The 17,933-nt window shown below is 35.5% G+C and overlaps 3 protein-coding genes across 3 annotated transcripts; 2 read left to right on the forward strand and 1 right to left on the reverse strand.

Annotated features, from left to right (window-relative positions):
• Window positions 1–275: 275 nt before the first annotated feature.
• Window positions 276–9,700, reverse strand: LOC103865248 (probable leucine-rich repeat receptor-like protein kinase At2g33170). Its single transcript, XM_009143043.3, has 3 exons — window positions 4,324–9,700; window positions 1,202–4,171; window positions 276–796 (listed from the first exon to the last, which is right to left on the reverse strand). The coding sequence occupies exons 2-3, from the start codon at window positions 4,152–4,154 to the stop codon at window positions 411–413; spliced, it is 3,339 nt and encodes a 1,112-aa protein (XP_009141291.1). The 5' UTR covers window positions 4,155–4,171; window positions 4,324–9,700; the 3' UTR covers window positions 276–410.
• A 235-nt stretch (window positions 9,701–9,935) lies between these two features.
• On the forward strand, window positions 9,936–10,714 carry LOC103865249. The gene is made up of 2 exons (XM_009143044.3): window positions 9,936–10,251; window positions 10,371–10,714. Exons 1-2 carry the CDS (start codon window positions 9,973–9,975, stop codon window positions 10,590–10,592), a joined length of 501 nt encoding a protein of 166 aa, XP_009141292.1. The 5' UTR covers window positions 9,936–9,972; the 3' UTR covers window positions 10,593–10,714.
• A 2,166-nt stretch (window positions 10,715–12,880) lies between these two features.
• Window positions 12,881–13,981, forward strand: LOC103865420 (putative F-box protein At4g22660). Its single transcript, XM_009143211.2, has one exon. It carries the CDS (start codon window positions 12,881–12,883, stop codon window positions 13,979–13,981), a length of 1,101 nt encoding a protein of 366 aa, XP_009141459.2.
• The last annotated feature ends 3,952 nt before the right edge of the window (window positions 13,982–17,933 follow it).

Raw genomic sequence — 17,933 nt, forward strand, 5'->3', positions numbered from 1 at the left:
CTGAAAATTTCATCTAATTTGAAGCGAAAAGAATTCTCTAAAACGTCATATATATTAAAAATAAAGTGAAATTGTTCTAAAAAAGTGAATATGTTCTACAAACAAAAACACTATGAATTTTTTTGCTTTGTATAGAATTATCAAATTACAAGTTCTTTATCTAACATATCAATTTGATTACTTCAACATGCAAAATATACTAGTTTTATTTTTAAAATTTTATTTTTACCTTTCATTAGAAACAATTTTTTTTTATCTTGAATTATTTTGTTGAGTTGCAAACAAAGAAAAAATTCTAATATTATTTCAAGTTTTCAACCAACTAGGAATGATTTATACGTATGCTCATGCTTTCTTTCTTCTATAGTGACTATACAAATCATATTTAATCTATACAGAAACCAACTAAGTTAACACGACTGCACCGGTGGAGGTAAATCGCCGCACGTGGCGGACACAATCACTTTCCCCGCACGTTCTCCAGACTCTATCAGCATCAACACTACTTCCCTCATCGTAGGTCGATCCGACGGCGAAGCTTTAGTACAGAGCACAGCAATTTTCGTAACCGTGATCATGTGAGCAAGAATCACATCGTCTTCTACTTTCGTTAGATAAGGATCAAGTATCTCACTTGTCAACGAATGATCTCTGATATGGTTTCTTGTCCACGTGGCAAGATCTCCACCTTGGTCAATCGGTTGAACCGGAGTCTTTCCGGTTAACAACTCAAGAAGTACAACTCCGAAGCTGTAGATATCGCATTTCTCCGTTACTTTCATTGTGTATGCATACTCTGCAAAACAAAATAAACCGATTTTGAGGTTAAGTCCGGTTAACTAAGAATCTAAATATCTAAACCGTAAGAGCATACTTGTTTGAAATTACCGGTTATCCCAGAATCTAATTGTCTAAACCGTAAGATCATTAACGTTTTGAGATTAACATCCGTTAATTCAGAATCTAAATGTCTAAACCGCAACAACATAGCCCCGGTTAACTCAGAATCTAAATGTCTAAACCGTAAAAAAATACCGGTTTTGAGATTAAACCCGGTTAACTAATTCTCTAAACCGTAAAACCAAACCGGTTTTGAGATTAGCCACGGTCAATTCAGAATCTAAATCTCTAAACCGTAGGAACAAGCCGGTTTTGAGATTAGTTAACTCAGAATATAAATTTCTAAACGGTAGGAACATACCGGGAGCAATGTAACCATATGAACCAGCGACGGCTGAGACAGATTTGGACACTGGCATGTCAATGACCTTAGCCAAACCAAAATCTCCAACATGAGCTTCAAAGTTCTCATCAAGCAAAATGTTGTTAGACTTGATGTCTCGATGAATGATCCTCGGTTTACAATCATGATGCAAGTAAGCAAGCCCTTCCGCCGCACCGAGCGCGATCCCAAACCGAGTCGGCCAGTCAAGACCATACGACTTCCCTCCGTGCAGAATCTCACCTAAGCTTCCTCGAGACATGTACTCGTACAGCAAGAGATTCGAGTTCGAGCCCTGGTGGTAACAGAAACTGTACAGCCTCACAATGTTCCTGTGCCTGATCTTTCCTAGAGTAAGAATCTCCGCGCGGAAACTGTTATCCGTATTGTTATTATTACCGCCTTCTCTATTCGATCCTAACTTTTTAACCGCGATGGTTTTACCCGATGGCATAACCGCTTTGTAAACCGTCCCGCACGCTCCTTTACCTATAATGTAGCTTTCGTGGAACCCTTTCGTCGCTTCGAGGATGTCTTTAACAGTGAACCGTTCTTTCGGGACGAAGTAGATGTCAGATTCTTCGAAAAACGGTTCCTTGTCGCGCACGTAAGGAGGCTTTGTAGCCTCCACAGGGTGTTGTCTAAGGAAATGAACAACGATAGCTATGAGGAAAAGAGATATGCCACCGACGATGGAAGACAAGATGACAATGATCCTCCGGCGACGCGCCGAGCCTGATCTAAGAGGCGAAAGGTTACTCCAGGAAGAGAGGTTAGAGTCGCAGCTTCTCAGATGCCCGCCGCAGAGTCCTTTATCTCCGAGGAAGCTGGTTAGAGTCATGTTTTGAAAGAGCGGCGTGAGCGGAAGCGGTCCGGTCAAGTTGTTGTAGGAGAAGTTGCAGCCTAGTAAGCTCGATAAGTTCTCGAAAGTAGTCGGGATCTCGCCGCTCAAGTGGTTGTTGTTAAGAGAAAGGTACATAAGTAGATAAAGATTCCCGAGCTCGGGCGGTATCTCGCCGCTGAAGTCGTTGTAGCTCAAGTTCATCGCGATTTGGAGACTTGATAGTGAGCCTAGCTGAGGCGGTATGCTCCCTGAAAACAAGTTTCCACCCATCTGAAGCTCGGTTAGATGAGTGAGGTTACCGATGGTGAACGGTATGTTGCCGGATAATCTATTGTCGTTGAGTCTGAGGATCTCTAGCTGATGTAAGCTTCCAAGCTCGCATGGTAAATGACCGATGAAACTGTTCCTGCTCAGGTCGAGTCGTTGAAGCATCTTGCAGTTGGAGATCTCCGAAGGGATCGGTCCGGTTAGAGAGTTTGAGGAGACGTTGAAAGTGACTAAGTTGGAGAGTTTGCTGATTTCTTTCGGTAGGCTTGAGGAGAACCGGTTAGCTGCGAGGTGAAGCCTTTGAAGCTTCTGGCAAATCTCTATCTTGGCCGGTAACGGTCCGCTAAACCGGTTTTGATCCAGCTCTATAGCTGAGAGATTAACAAGCTTGCATAAATCGGTTGGGAACCGACCGGTTAGTCGGTTCCCAACTACTCTAAGCTGCTGGAGCGGTTTGCAGGTCAGCACACCCGGCGGGATTTCTCCGAATATCCGGTTTGAACCGAGATTCAATAAGATGAGATTCGATTGGTTACATATAGAAGGCGGTATCTTCCCCGAGAGCTGATTCTCTGAGAAGTCAACAACCCATAGAGGACTGTACGTGCCAAGACCCTGAGGGATCACACCGCTGAGGGAGTTGTGGAAGAGCTGAAGCTGACGCATTGAAGTGAGATTCTGAAAACCGGACGGTATAGGACCGGTTAAGGAGTTAATTGAGAGATCAAGCTTCACAAGATTCTTTAAGTCACTAAGCTCGTTCGGTATGGTTCCGGTTAACTTGTTCTGAAACAAATACAACAGCTTCAGCTCACTGATCTTGCTTAACTCAACTGGGATCTCACCAGTCAGCATATTCTCCGAAAAATCGATCTCCATAGCTCTCGTTAGGTTCCCAATCTCCCTTGGGATAGTCCCATTCAACTGGTTTTGGTAGAGGTAAAGCTTCTTCAATGACTTCATGTTACCAATCTCTGAAGGTATCGGTCCAACGAACGAGTTAACGTACAAAGCAAGTATCTCAAGCCTTGTGAGGTTCCCAATCTCTTTAGGAATCGACCCTGAGAACTTGTTCTGCCAGAGAATCACCTCCTGGAGTTTAACGAGCTTCCCAATCTCCTTGGGAAGCTCTCCGGAGATGAGATTCTGCGCGAGGCCGAGCAGCTTCAAGTTGAGGCATTGACCAATCTCGTTAGGAAGCTCTCCAGAGAACTCGTTTTGCCCTGCGCGAAACGTAGTCAGCTTGGTGAGTCTCCCTATAGAACGAGGCAGTGGACCGGTTAAGTTGTTGGTGTAAGCCACAAGCTCTTCTAGATTATGTAAATCGCCAATCTCTTCAGGCAAAGGACCGGAGAGTTTGTTATTACAAATGTTGAAGCTTCTCAGAGCGGACAGTTTCTTGATCTCGACAGGTATAGAACCACCGAACTGGTTGTTGTTCAGAAACATAACTTCTAGATTAGAACAGTTCCCAATCTCCTTAGGAATGTCTCCGGTTAACTCGTTATAAGCGAGGCTGAGATAAACCAAGTTAACCAAACCGCCAATGCTTGGGGCTAATACACCAGTGAGATTCATGGAGCTTAAGTCAAGAGATGTCACTACCAGATTGTTGCTGCAGTTCACTCCTATCCAGTTACACGGCGTCTCATCAATGCCGTTCCAGTTGCGGAGACGGTTGAACGAATCTTGAAATCCTCTGTTCTTCAGCTCCAATAGAAACTGACCATCTCTGTTCAGACATTCTGATGTCCAGACCAGAAGTGTTAAAAGAAACAAAACTCCACCAAACATTGGTTTTGGTTCTGTTTTAATCCTCATTGATAAAAACTCAGCACCTGCAACCACATAGATTCACAGTTAAAAAAAAAAATCAAATCTTTTTAATTCCAAAAGGAAACAGAGCATTAACCCTACAGCTTAGATCTATGATTTTGCAACAGGAGAACAAAAAAAGGAATCTTTTAAGAAATGAAATGACTTTTCTTACTTGTGTAAAAGGGTTTTAGAATATCTCTCCCAGCTTTTGTCTTTTTGATTCCTCAAATTAAAACTCTCAGAGAGAAAGAGATCTCATTTGATGTTGTGGGAATCAAAAAGAGATCATCTTTGATCTGGGAATCAAGCAGAATCAGAAAATAAAGGAGCTTTTAAATCCAATAAACTTTATAGATAGCTCCCACGATCCCAAGAATTAAAAGAGAAGCTAGAAAAAAGAGATAGTGATGAGAATCGATGAGTGTATATTCCAATAAGGATTTTTGATTATTATGGAAAGTATAAGCAAGTTTTGCTTTGGCTTGAAGCTCTTATGGCCGACAAGCATGCCTTCTCTCTCTCTCTACTGTGTTTGCTATTACAGCTTCTCTCTCTCTATCTATATCTTTAATAGTAGAAGCTTGTGCCTTGTGGTTTTTTCAGCTTTTTTTTTTCTTTGTCCATTTTGTTCAGTGCCAAGAACATCAATTTTGTAATTGAAAAAGAAAGTTGTGGAAAAAAGTAGAAAGTGGCAAGCTTTTACAGGCCAGGGAAAGTGATAGATTTTTAAAATTATTTTCTTCCACAACAAAAAATTTCCATGGAATAAAGCTTTTCTAGATTTACCGATTGTGACATTTTGGGTTATGGTTATCTAGACCAAACATGTAACATGTTTAAAGAATATAAAATCTAGGAAAGTTTTCAGTTCATATAATTAACATCAATTTGTGATCATCTACAAACAATGTGAGATGTACTAATATAATTAAACTTTGGAAATTCAAAGAAATTAGTCAAAAGTCATACATTGACTGATGATCTATATAACTCATTTAACTGATCGAGTAATTCAAAAAAAATCTCTTCTAATATATTTATTTTCTAGACAATGTCCTTTATTTTAAAATAATGTATAGTTTAAAATGCTGATTATTCTAATTAGAATTAAAATAAAATGGATATTTTTGGGAACCATTGCTTTGAGTTAAAGTGATTTAGCCATGAATTAAAATTGCGAATTGACCAAGTAGATTTGCTTTAAATGCTTAAAGTCTTCATAATATTGTTCTGATTACGGTGCCGTATTAAGGACAATGTGATGTGACTGGGGAATATGGGTCCCATGTGGCGATCGTGAGTAAACTATTGAATGGAAAGGCACTGAATAACTCACCTATCACCGGTCGATGTGGACTTTCTGAAGTTTTTCTTTTATACTTTGTTTTTGTCAAAAAAATTAAAATTTGGATTTTCTTTTTTACGGTGGGATAAATAAAAATATTTGATTTTTTATTTTCCATGGAAAGATAAAAATTAAGGTTTATTTTGTCAACGGAGTTGCTACTCTACAAAATTTATACAGTATAACATAATAAAATCAAAAATGTATTTCTGAATTGAAATTGTGAAACTTTAGAGTTCGAGCTAAGAGACCATTAACTATGGTAAAAAAAAAAGATCATTAACCATGGTGACTAACAAAAACGACCATTAGTTGTGTAAGAATCATAGTAATTTATTGAAACTCAAACTTAATATGAATTTTCTGACACTATTTTTGTATTTAAATTATAACCTTTTAAAAACTGTATATTATAATTTAAAAATGTGACAAATATTAAATACGCTAGAAATTGGTTATAATAATCATTTAGGATGATTTATTTTGTTGGTAAAGACACATTAGGAGGTTCATGTTGCTTGCCACGCAATGATTAAACTATAAGAACAGAAAAGCACCTTTGCACTCGAACTGGGACCTCAATAATCTTTTTCGATAACATTTTCAAATAAAATATACGTATAAAAAAATAACTTTGTGCACTATAATTGTTAGATTCCACCCACTGGTTAATTAGAACAAGATTAAGGCGGCAAATTAAGAAAAGAAAAACATGTGAAACATATTAACAAAACCAAGTGGTTACTTTCTTACATGTGCATGATACTTAATTTGGATAAGTGGAGTATATGGATAATGGTTAATATGGATCTCCCTAGTCCCTGGTAAGTATCTTTTATGAATTATAGATTCCAATACTTCCTAGTCCTGGACTATATATAAATCAATAGATTTCAGGTCCAGACTAATAATTGAAGAGCTACTATGCCTTCTAAGGTCGAACTCATCATTAATTTAAAGCCTAAATCGAAACATCCGAAAATATATTATTTTACATACAAATAAAATAAACCATTAAAAAAATTAAATCCAAAATGAAGAATGGTTTTTCAACAATTAATTCCAGTAGTAACCATTTAAATTAAATTAACGTTTGTGCATTTGACGAGTTTGCTATAATTTAATTTTGTAAAATTTAATTTTATTGGACATAAGACATTTTTTGAGTAGGTTTATAGCCACTACTACAGCTACATGTATATCCAATAAAGTTTTCAAATCTAGTTAGGTGATATTTGACATTATTTAAAATGTTCGGCCAAGATAAGTGATGCACCATAGGAGGCTACTTGCTACATTGGCCACGCTTCTCTTACTCTTATTCGTCTTCATCTTCTCTTCTATTAAATAATATTCTGATTCTTTTGAGTTGAATTGGCCACTTCGACAAGTTAGGAATGGAATATTTTGGTGTAAAATCGTTTGCTTTCCAGTTTTCTTACCAAAATCTTAGTACCTAACTTTTATATTATTAAACATCAGTTGTGATAATGAGATAGCTATGAAAATGTTTCATATTTTATATAAATGTTTAATAAGAACCATGATATATATAACTCTTGTCATAGTTGTTTATATGGCCTGATCTTAGAAATCAAATAATACTACAAAATGTCTTTATTACAACCCATATGAATAAAAAGATAAATGATTCAAATTTCACTACATTAAAATCTTTATTTCGTTGCGGATCTTGCATTGGATATTCACCTCCAAACCTTTCATCTCAATGCCTTGTGACATCTTAATCTAATTCCAACAATAATCGAATTCAAAACGTCTTTATAAGGTAAAACGTATAATCCTTTTAAAGAGAATGCATTCATGAACTAACAAATTCATACAAATTGAATGAAAACTCTAATCTCGGTCAGACGTCTTCCCTACAAATCTACTAGGTAATTTTACGAAACCATGAAAACACGATCTTTGAAGTGAAGAAATGAGCAATGTTTTGTTTCCTTATACCGTTATAAAAGAACATCAGGTTGGGTCATCTTAGATTAAGCTGCTTAATTGATATTAAACCAATGTTACATTTGACTTAAAAAAGACCAACTCCAACTGTTTCTAATGAAACCAACTCCGATTCTAATTTCTAAACCACAAGCAATAATATATCAGGTAGTTTCGAATAAATAAATTGACGCAGGTTGAGTCGAGTTGGGTTTAACGCGTCGTAGTTTTACAAGTTAAAATAAGTCCAAGCTGATTATATATATATTTTTGAAATTTAGTTGCATGCATGTCTGGAGTAATTTCATAGACCCTTGAGACTTGTAGTTGTGATGGAGGCATTCGTATATACTAAAATAATCTCACATATGCATCAATCCCAAGATAACACTTAAATGGTATCAAATCTCGAGCAATAAAATTCACTAAACAAAACTTGTTTTCAATGCAACAGTCCAAGGATTACGCAGCGTTGTATTTTTGCAAAATTTAATAATAACAATGCAAATTTTTAATGTCCACTAAAAACAATTTTTAACACTGGTTCATTACATCATTTATATTATAAATGATGATTTACTATTTTCAATATATGCAATATCAATGAAATTTCCGGGACAGTGACTCCACTATATAACTTTTCTCTTAACAATTGGATTAGCGATTAATTTTGCATGTACAACATTTTCGATGAACAAAGTTTTCCACAGCACACAACCACAATGAATAACTACACCTGCAAATTCTGAAAATTTTGATTAATAAATTTGATATTTAATAAAACCCATTCTGAAATTTCTGGTAAATTTTCCATTTTATAATATATAAAAATCTATCAAACCATTAATTACTAGGCTAATTAAGAGACTTTCACAAATATTTAGTTGCATCTAAAAGGAATCAAACCCAAAACTATACCTACCACTAAAAACAATTTAGGTGATGTTAAAAAACCAAGAGAATCGAAGAAAAGATAAGACTAATCAAATGTTTTAAATGTCTTTCTCTATTAGTTTAAAAAGAGATCACACTGGAAGTTATTAATTAAACCATATGATTAATTAAGCCATATATTTGAATTATTTTTCAAAATTATTAAAAACGAAGTTACTTAGAAGCCCTGGGTTTTAGATCTGCCAAGCTTTGACTCAACAGGCGTCAATAAGTTTAGTTTTTAATTGGTTTATTATATTTTCTTATGAAAGCATCACTGATCACCCAGTTTTTCTAATGCATACACATACATTTAGACAAGTAGTGATTTTTCTATAAAATGAGATGACATACGGGTTAGATGTATTTCAACACCAATTTTAAGTACATTTCAAATAAACATTATTATTATTGAAAGTGACAATTATTAAACTGATATGCTTTGCGTTTCATTATTATCTGAAAATGTAGAATGGTTTGATCCATGCATATATCTATGCGCTCTCGTTTCTAGTCAAAACTTTGATCTAATATTAAATTAAGGGTAAATTAAACACACTTGTATATAATTTTGCACGATCTTTTGTGAATCGAATAAGAAAACATTTATATAAAGGTTTTATTAACATATAAGTTACCATAAAAATGTTCAAAAAAGTTACCATAACTTCTTCATTGCTATTTTAAACCCAAATCTCCCACGGTTTGGTATAGACATCTCCAATGAATATTTTTATTTTTCTTTTAAAATGAGTATGAGTTTTATTCTAATGGTTTCTTTCATTTTTTAATTAAAAACATATTCTTAAAATACAAAACACATATATTTATATTTTCAAGTATAACTATATAAAAATGTATTTGATCAATTTGTAAATGAAAACGTCCAACGTCAAAGTTAGTCTGTGAATAATATTTTTTCAAATTTGATGTGGTATTATTCATCAAAATGAATATATGAATAGTACTATTGGAGAAAGTCTTTTTCTTTTTAAAATATTTTTTTATGTTTTTCTTCAAAATACTATTGGAGACGGTTTGTAAAACGATAAGTTTGAGACCACAGTAGTTGGCTCCATTGAATAATCAATACGTGCAAAATCATCTCGTTCTCAAACCCAATACTAGTATATATACATGATAATACATGTATTACATACTATATTATGTGCGTATATTCTTACATTGATACACACGTTTCATATATTCACGTGTACGCTATCGTACGTCTCTTTGTAGGATTCGCACAAGCGCGTGTAAACGGAAGAGACGGTGGATAATGAAGGCCCACACATGTCCATGTCACCTCATCTCCCATTTTTTCCAGTTCACCAATTGTAAGCTTGCAAGTTGTATCCACGTGAATTGTCAATGATGACACCACCATTTATCTATCTACAGATTCTATTTTTCTTTATGGGCTTTTAAACAACTACCCTACGGCCCATAAAGTTTTTGTAACCAACAAGCCCATATTGTTGATCTTGATTGAAGTGAAAACACACGGTTGACGTTTCGCCACGTCACCTTCAACTTATCAAAAACCACAAGTCCGCACCAGTAAGACGATATTTGCATACAGTGGCCATGGAAGTGGTGGCGTTTCCGTACCACCACCGTACTCCTCCGCCGGATTTTGCATCACGTGAAACCGGAAAGTCAGCAGTTAACCGGAGTGTACTTGCTCTACGGTTCAGGAATGTTAGAATGATAAAGCTGACGTATGAAGGAATGATCTTAGCGGAGACACCAAGAGCAAGAACACTAACGACGGTGAAGGCAGTTTCCGGCGGCGGAGTTTCACTTCCGCCACTGGACTTAACGGAGGATAATATCCGTCTGGTCCTATCCGAAGCTCGCGTCGAGGTACGCTTTTTTTTTTTTTCTTACCGTTTCCATAGTTCTTGATTTGGTACGGGAGAGATTTAGAACCGGTTTACAATACCAAGTATTCAATCTAAGAGCCGGTTTTGTAATAATACCAGCTTGCACAACTCTTCGATTTATCGGTTGGGATAACAGGACAAGTTGAGTTAGTGGAACTAGACGGACCGTTCGTTAAGATAAGTCTACGAGGCAAGTTTTGGCACACACGTGCAATGGTTCTAGCTCGTATCGGAAACTACTTGAAACAGAGGATCCCTGAGATTCTTGAAGTTGAGATTGAAGATGAGAAGCAACTCGATGATAGTCCTGCAAATTTCTAAACTTCATTACTTGAAAACTAGTATCCATCTTTTATTTCTTGCTTAATGTGACGACGACGACGTATGTTTATGAGTTGTTTAACATTTGGTCATATATTAGCAAAAGTACATCGTTTCTAGAAGTCCAAAAGATCAGCAATATCTAAGCCATAGCGTTCGGATTCATCCTCTTAGGTTCTTATATGTTTGGGTCGGGTTCAGTTAACTATATTTCAGTTTTAGATATATTTATAACTCTGTCTAAGATCTATTTTGGATCCAAACTTATTTCGAGTTCAGTTTGGATTCAGAATTTTTAGATATCATATCAACTAAACATGAAATTGAGCATTTGCAATCCTTATTTAGATTTTGAATAATTATTTCGGATATTAATTCAGATTTTTGGATCTAAGTTTTCAAACTAATCGTTTTCCGGATATTAAAAGTTTTTCAGTCAATTCAGATCTTCAAATTTTTTGGATTACCCATTCAAGTCCGGTTGATAACAATCCGGGTACTCCAACATGTATATTTTATACATCTTACATAATTCAATATTCTTTTGGTTTGTGTTTTCGCCCAAGCCTAACAATATTTTTAAACATTAAAAAATTATAATACCCGTGGATGCATAATAATACCTGGCACAAGTCTTTGCAAGTCTGTGATACATAATCCAGGGCGGGCTCTCTTTGGGAAACGAGATGTTGATTTTTGGTCATGGAGTTACAATAAGAGGATCAGTCAAAGATAGAGGAGTCAAGAGTGATTCAATCAACCACATTGTGGTGGTTCAATGGTTTTTATTAGAGAAAGAGTTGCCATATTGGTCCAAACCAGGGATCCATTTTGCTCGATTCGAAATTATTAGTTCTATATATGGCCAGATAGAATGAACCCATTGTTTACACCGCATTTGAATATCCAAGAAAAGATCCATCTGTATAGTACACTTTCCACGAGTTAGATCTCTGTCTTTATCTTACAACGAGGAGAGACATACTTCTTAAAATCTTATAATCCATCTTGGTGCCTATTCAAACATGATTATTGTATACATATTTAAAAAAGAAAAAAATTACAAACATGATTTATAACCAGATAATTCGAAAGATAGCATATTTATAATCCATTGTTTATTCAAGCACCAAGAAAGAGGAAACATAGCTATCTCGCAAGATGATATAAAACTTAGTAGCTAGAATAACAGAACTTGAATTTTTATATATCCCAATAGTACAAGAGCTTCATCGGCTCACCGTTTTTTGATAAATAAATACCATCATCTTTTGCTTCCCATGAGTATAACAGGCCACATTTACGAAACGCACCTTCTTCATATGCCATAAAAGTTTTATGATATTCAAGATTAGCCCCCTTCCACAAGATACATTTGAATCTTGTCTGAATAACCAAATTGTCATGAAAACTGAAAGTGTATGCAGCGTCTTGAAATCTCAGAAAATGCTCGCCTAGATCATCGTCTCTGGATTCGCAATGGACTTTGAGAATACTACGGCTAAGTGTAAGGTTGTTTTGAACAGCTACGGTGTTTTTATGACACTGAACTTCATTCGACTCAACATGCAAAGTAAATATAAGATACAGAAAAATAAATGAAAGATTCATTTTTCTTTTAACTAATTGTATATGTCTCTACAGATTTATAGACTTCGCAGTTCATAGGTTTCTCAGACCAAAGTCAACAATGGTTTCTTGGATGCCTCTACTGGTGTTTGTGCTCCATTTGGCAGATTTTCAAAGACTTCATTACTGTTTCAGACCAAAGTCAACTATGGTTTCTTGGATACCTCTAGTTTTGGGGTTGTGCTTCTAAACTTCATTACTTGAAAACAAGTATTTTGGACCGTTGTTAATTCAGAATTTTGGACCTAGCTAAGGTTTTAAGAGTTTTTTAGGTTAATTCAGATCTTCAAATTTTTTGGATTATCCATTAAAGTTCAGTTAATAATAATTCTGGTTGTCCAACATGTGTATTTTATACCATATTACATAATCCATTCCAATATTTTTACAACTCGAATTGCATAGCTCGGATTGCATACGGACTTGTGTTTTTCTGTTCGTGGTCGGCTTTTAGGTTTTTGCCCAAGTCTGGCAATATTTTTATACATTAAAAAAAACAATACCCATGGATAATTACTATATAGTGAAACATAGTTTGACAAGGAATGGTAAAAGTAAAACTTTTCTAACGTTTCCTAACATTCTCTGGACAAGGAACTTTAATAATCATTAAAAAAACATGATTTACCAACTCGTCGAGGCAAGTCTCAATGTCGAACATGGTAAGCTGGTCGGAGCTTCACGATGACGTTCTACAATTGATTCTGGAGGGTTTGGACATCATTACTTATGTTAGAGCTCGAACCGTTTGCAAGGATTGGTACGCAGTTTGCAAACGAATCACTTCAGTACAGGAAAAGTCTCCGTGGGCGATAATCTTCCCTGACGGAAGATCAAAGTGCGGTTCTTGTCTAGTGTCGGACTGTTGCACTTCTGGACTCACCGGTAAATGTAAGTTTTACAGATTGCACAATCTCGGCAATGACTTTGGTACGCACCGGTGCATCGCAACTTGCGGAGGCTGGCTCTTAATGTTAGACCTACGTTCAAGTTTATACGTTTTGAATGTTTTCACACGCGAGAGAATCAAACTTCCGCCGTTTGAGTCGCACAAAGGAAGGCTATGTGTTGAGAGACGCGGCCGAGACACCGACTTCGTAATAAATAAATCGTCAGTAACCACAAGAAACGCTGTAAACAAGACAAACGCGGTTTTATGGGTGGACGAGAGAACCAAACGTTACTTAGTCGTCTGGTCGATAGGTCTCTGGTATATGATGTACGCTAGGAGTGGGTTCGATTTCTGGAGAGAGATACCTACACGTGAAGGCCCTGAGAATCTATATGGATGTCAAGATATTGCCTACAAAGACAACAAGCTTTACGTTCTTAGCCGTCAAAACCAAATCAGAATCTTGGACTTCTCTCAAGAACTCCCTTTAGCGTTACCGACTAACGTTGAGCATCAACCATTTACGAATGACAGACCATGGCGAGTTAAGATTGGAGTTACAGTCTCCGAACATGTTTTGATGGTTAAGAATCGGTTAAATAAAATTTTGAAGATTTTTAAGAGTGATTCAGAAGGGACAAGTTGGGATACTGCGGAGTCATTAGAGGGAGAAGCTTGGATCATGGATCTAGGTGTGACTGTACCAGCAGTTAATGGGACTAAACCAAACTATATTTATTACAGCAAAGATAAGTATGTTTATTGGGGCGATGTTTCGACTCAAGAGTTGGGAATGGGCCAATATGTTAACTTGAATCGTAACTTCAGTTACGCTAGGTGGTTTATTCCTAGTCTTCGTGAGTTATAATTGGATCAAATTAACTATTTTTTTTCTTCTGTATTGTTTTTTATATTTCTTGCTTACTGTTTATTAATTGAGATTCATAGTTTTCTTTTATCGGATTGTTTGGTGTTTAAGAGCAACCTCAATGATGGGTTCTCACCATTGGATTCTCAAAATACATATATAATATAAGTTAAGGCTAACTAGGACGTATTTTGATACTCTCTTGAGCTCTACGGCACCAAGTTTCTTTTGACTTAGGACGATTTCAGGTTCTCAAAGACAGCTGTTTTGTGTATAAACGAGAGAAATGGAGATTTCGTAGTTGCCTGGGCTATCAAACAGATCTATAATATCGATCTCATACAAGAAAATAGCAAATGATGATGCTGAGCGGTGGAGTATTACATGCACACAATGTGAAGATATGGCTTGTGAAGATAACAAGCTTTACGTCTACCTTTTACATAAAGCAAATAGAGATCATACTTCTTATAAATCCATTTTATTCAAGCTCACCAAGAAAGGGGAGGCAACATAGCTATCTCATAAGATGAAATAAGAACTTTAGTTAGAACATTAATATTTATCCCAAATATACATGAGCTTCATCGGCTCGCGGTTTCTTGAAAAGAAAATACCATCATCCCGTGCGTCCCATGAGTTAAATTTGCCACATTTAAGATACGCACCTCCTTGATATGCCGTAAAGTTTTGATGATATTCAAGATTAGCCCCTTTCCACAAGATACATTTGAATCTTGTAATAAGAAGACTATCATGAAAACTAAAATTGTATGCAACGTCTTGAAATCTCAGAAAATGGTCGCCTAGATCATCGTCTTTGGATACACAATGGACTTTGAGAATACTACGGCTAAGTGCAAGATTGTTTTGGATAGCTACCATGTTTTTATGACAGTTTTCTACATTCGACTCAACATGCAAGGAAAATATAAGATACAGAAAAATAAATACAAATTTCATTTTTCTTGTAGTTAATTGTGTGTATGTAAGTCTCTACAGATTTATAGACTTCATAGTTTCATAGGTTTCTCAGACCTAAGTCAACAATGGTTTCTTGGATACCTCTTTTTGGTGTTTGTGCTCCATTTGGCAGACTTTCAAATACTTCATTAGTGTCTCAGACCAAAGTCAACAATGGTTTCTTGGATACTTCTATTAGTGTTTGTGCTCCATTTGATTTACTTTCTTAATATTTTATCTTGTAACCGTCAAATGCAACCACATTGGTTGATGTTGTCAAAAAGAAATTTAAATGTTAATTTAGAAAGAAAGATTCTAATCAAAAAACACGGAGATGATGAGTAATGATGTTCTGGAGATGTTGACTAATGATGTTTTGGAGTTGATGACATCTATGAAAAAAAACGGAGACTTCTTCATGGGCAAAAGGTTTTAATCAAAGACTCGTTGGCTATTTTTGTGTATTTAGATTCTGGAGTCAAAGCCGGCACTCTATAGACAACGAAGTGGTGCATAACCACTAGACTACATTAAACTTTAGTTAACTGGGATGCCCTTAATTAAATCCATATTATAATTTGGCATCTAAAACCCTAGCTTTACCTAAAAGGTCAGGACTGGCCCTAGGTACATATATATATGGATACAAAGCTAGGTTTAAGAACTTTCGAGAACATAATCTTTTGGGTATATAACTATCCATAACAGATTCTACGTTTTGTTTCTTCGTTACAGAACCTATTAAGGGGGCGACTGGTTTTCCTGCTACCACCCGCAAACGCAGATTTTGCGGTTAGTAGCGATTGTCGGTGGTTTGCAACAATCACTCGAGTCGTTCTAAACCGCTTCAAACCGCTCAGAATCTCATAAATTCAAAAGCTGGCTCCAGCTAGCGGTTGCGGGAGGGTAATTTTTTTTCTTTTTTTAAAAATAATAAATATATATAAAAGTAAAAATATTTAATAAAAAATTTAAAATTGAAATTATGAAAATATTAAAATATATTATTATATTTTAATTAATATTATAATTTTTATAATAAAAACAATTTCAATAAATTTTCAAAAATTAAAATTATAACTTTGTAAATATAAATTTTATATTTATTATAATTTTATGATTTTTGATATTTTTATAATTATATTAAATGTAAATATTGTTAATTTGTTATTTGACTGTTACCGTATTTGGTAGTTAACCAGTCATAAGTCACCTGTAAACGCAGTACTTTTTAACCGCAGTACCAGTCGTACAAATCTCTTAAAACTGCTAGAAATCGCAACCGCCCGCATCCACAAACTCGCGCAACCGTAACCGCAACCGCTGCGTTTGAACCAGACCCTGAGTAAGATTTACTTTTCATTTTTTGTTATTGCAAAAAGAGTTGGGCCTTCGGCTTTGTATCACCTTTCGACCTGGACTCAAAGTAGGAGCATAACACAACTGCTAGTCCACGCACACCTGCGGTATGGTGAGAAATATTGAGAAAAAAATAACAAACGATCGAAATTCTTATGCTTTTGCAATTTTGGTGTTTATTCAAGCACCAAGAAAGAGGCAACATAGCTAGCTCATAAGATGAAATAAGAACTTAGTAGTTAGAACACTAATCTTTGTCCCAACTATACATGAGCTTTATCGTCTCATCCTTCGTTGATACATAAATAGCATCATCTCGTGTTTCCTATGTGTATAACGGATTAACGGGCCATATCTTTTATACTTATCTGCTTCGAATCCTGTAAAGTTTTTATGATATTCAAGATTAGCCCCTTTCCACAAGACACATTTGAATCTTGAAATCTGAATGAAATGATCATGAAAACTAAAATTGTATGCAACGTCATGAAAGCTCAGAGCCTAGATCATCGTTTCTGGATTTGCAATGCACTTTGATATAGTACGGCTAAGAGTAAGGTTGTTTTGAAAAGCTACAGTGTTTTATGGCACCTAGCTTCATACGCCTCAAAGTGCAAAGAAAATAAAAGATACATATAAATACAAGATTCATTTAAAAAAAAACACAAATGACTTGAGAGGGTTCAGATATACTTATTTGTGTATGTCTCTACAGATATATAGACTTCATAGGTTTCTCTAACCAAACGTTACCTATGGTTTCTTGGATACCTCTCGTTTTGGTGTTTGTGCTCCATTTGGCAGACTTTGAAAGACTTCATTAGTGTCTCATAACTCGAGCTGGATTCTACTTTAAATAGGTTTACTTAATTTCTTAATACTTTTATTTTCTAATTTGTTAATGTAGTAACCACATTTGTTGCTGTCGTCAAAGAGAAATTTAAAAGCTAATTTAAAAAGAAAGATTCTACATTTTGTTTCTTTGTTTTTTGTAACACTGAAATATTCATCTTATTCAGATGGTGGGGTGCCTAGTACATGTCACACCGAAACCAGATTACGATCAACATAGGAGAGAAAAACAACGTCATAAAGAAAGAATCCAGCTCGAGTTATGATTCTAAGTTTTGAATATAATCTTCAAGAACAAGTATTGAATAATCTTCAAGAGCAAGTATTGAATAATCTTTTCTTTTGGTGCAGGGTAAACTCAGCTCCTCAAGAAATTTTATTAATGACGGATACATACTTTCTTACCTTTGCCTACTTTGGTTATTAGGCATCCAATAGTTATTCCACCAGGTGATGAATTCAATAACACTTATTAACTGAAGACCAAGAAATATCCTGAAACCATAGAAATGCTATGTGATTCTTTTACATAACTGTTTATAAAGAGTGTAACTTGAGGAGATGAGTTTACCCTGCACCAACACGCACGATTTCTCCTGTAAGATAAAAGATCATTGTTGTGATCAAACCAATCATATGAAATAGAAAAAAGTTATGAAACTATAGTGAAACATGACCGTACCGTATATTTGGATGTAAAGCTGAGGTATGAAGAAAGAAGCAACCATGGCTGAAACCAGCAGGAGAAACTTGAAGGTCCAATTATCTGAGTGCCAAC

This window comes from Brassica rapa, chromosome A04 (genome assembly GCF_000309985.2).
Source record: "Brassica rapa cultivar Chiifu-401-42 chromosome A04, CAAS_Brap_v3.01, whole genome shotgun sequence".
In the NCBI taxonomy this organism is placed as follows: Eukaryota; Viridiplantae; Streptophyta; class Magnoliopsida; order Brassicales; family Brassicaceae; genus Brassica; species Brassica rapa.

Coding starts and splice junctions, on each gene's coding strand:
- LOC103865248 (XM_009143043.3), bottom strand. CDS start 4,154: ATGAGGATTAAAACAGAACCAAAACCAATGTTTGGTGGAGTTTTGTTT. Junction 797..1,201: donor ATATGGTTACATTGCTCCCG/GTATGTTCCTAC, acceptor TTTGTTTTGCAG/AGTATGCATACACAATGAAA.
- LOC103865249 (XM_009143044.3), top strand. CDS start 9,973: ATGGAAGTGGTGGCGTTTCCGTACCACCACCGTACTCCTCCGCCGGAT. Junction 10,252..10,370: donor TATCCGAAGCTCGCGTCGAG/GTACGCTTTTTT, acceptor TAATAATACCAG/CTTGCACAACTCTTCGATTT.
- LOC103865420 (XM_009143211.2), top strand. CDS start 12,881: ATGGTAAGCTGGTCGGAGCTTCACGATGACGTTCTACAATTGATTCTG.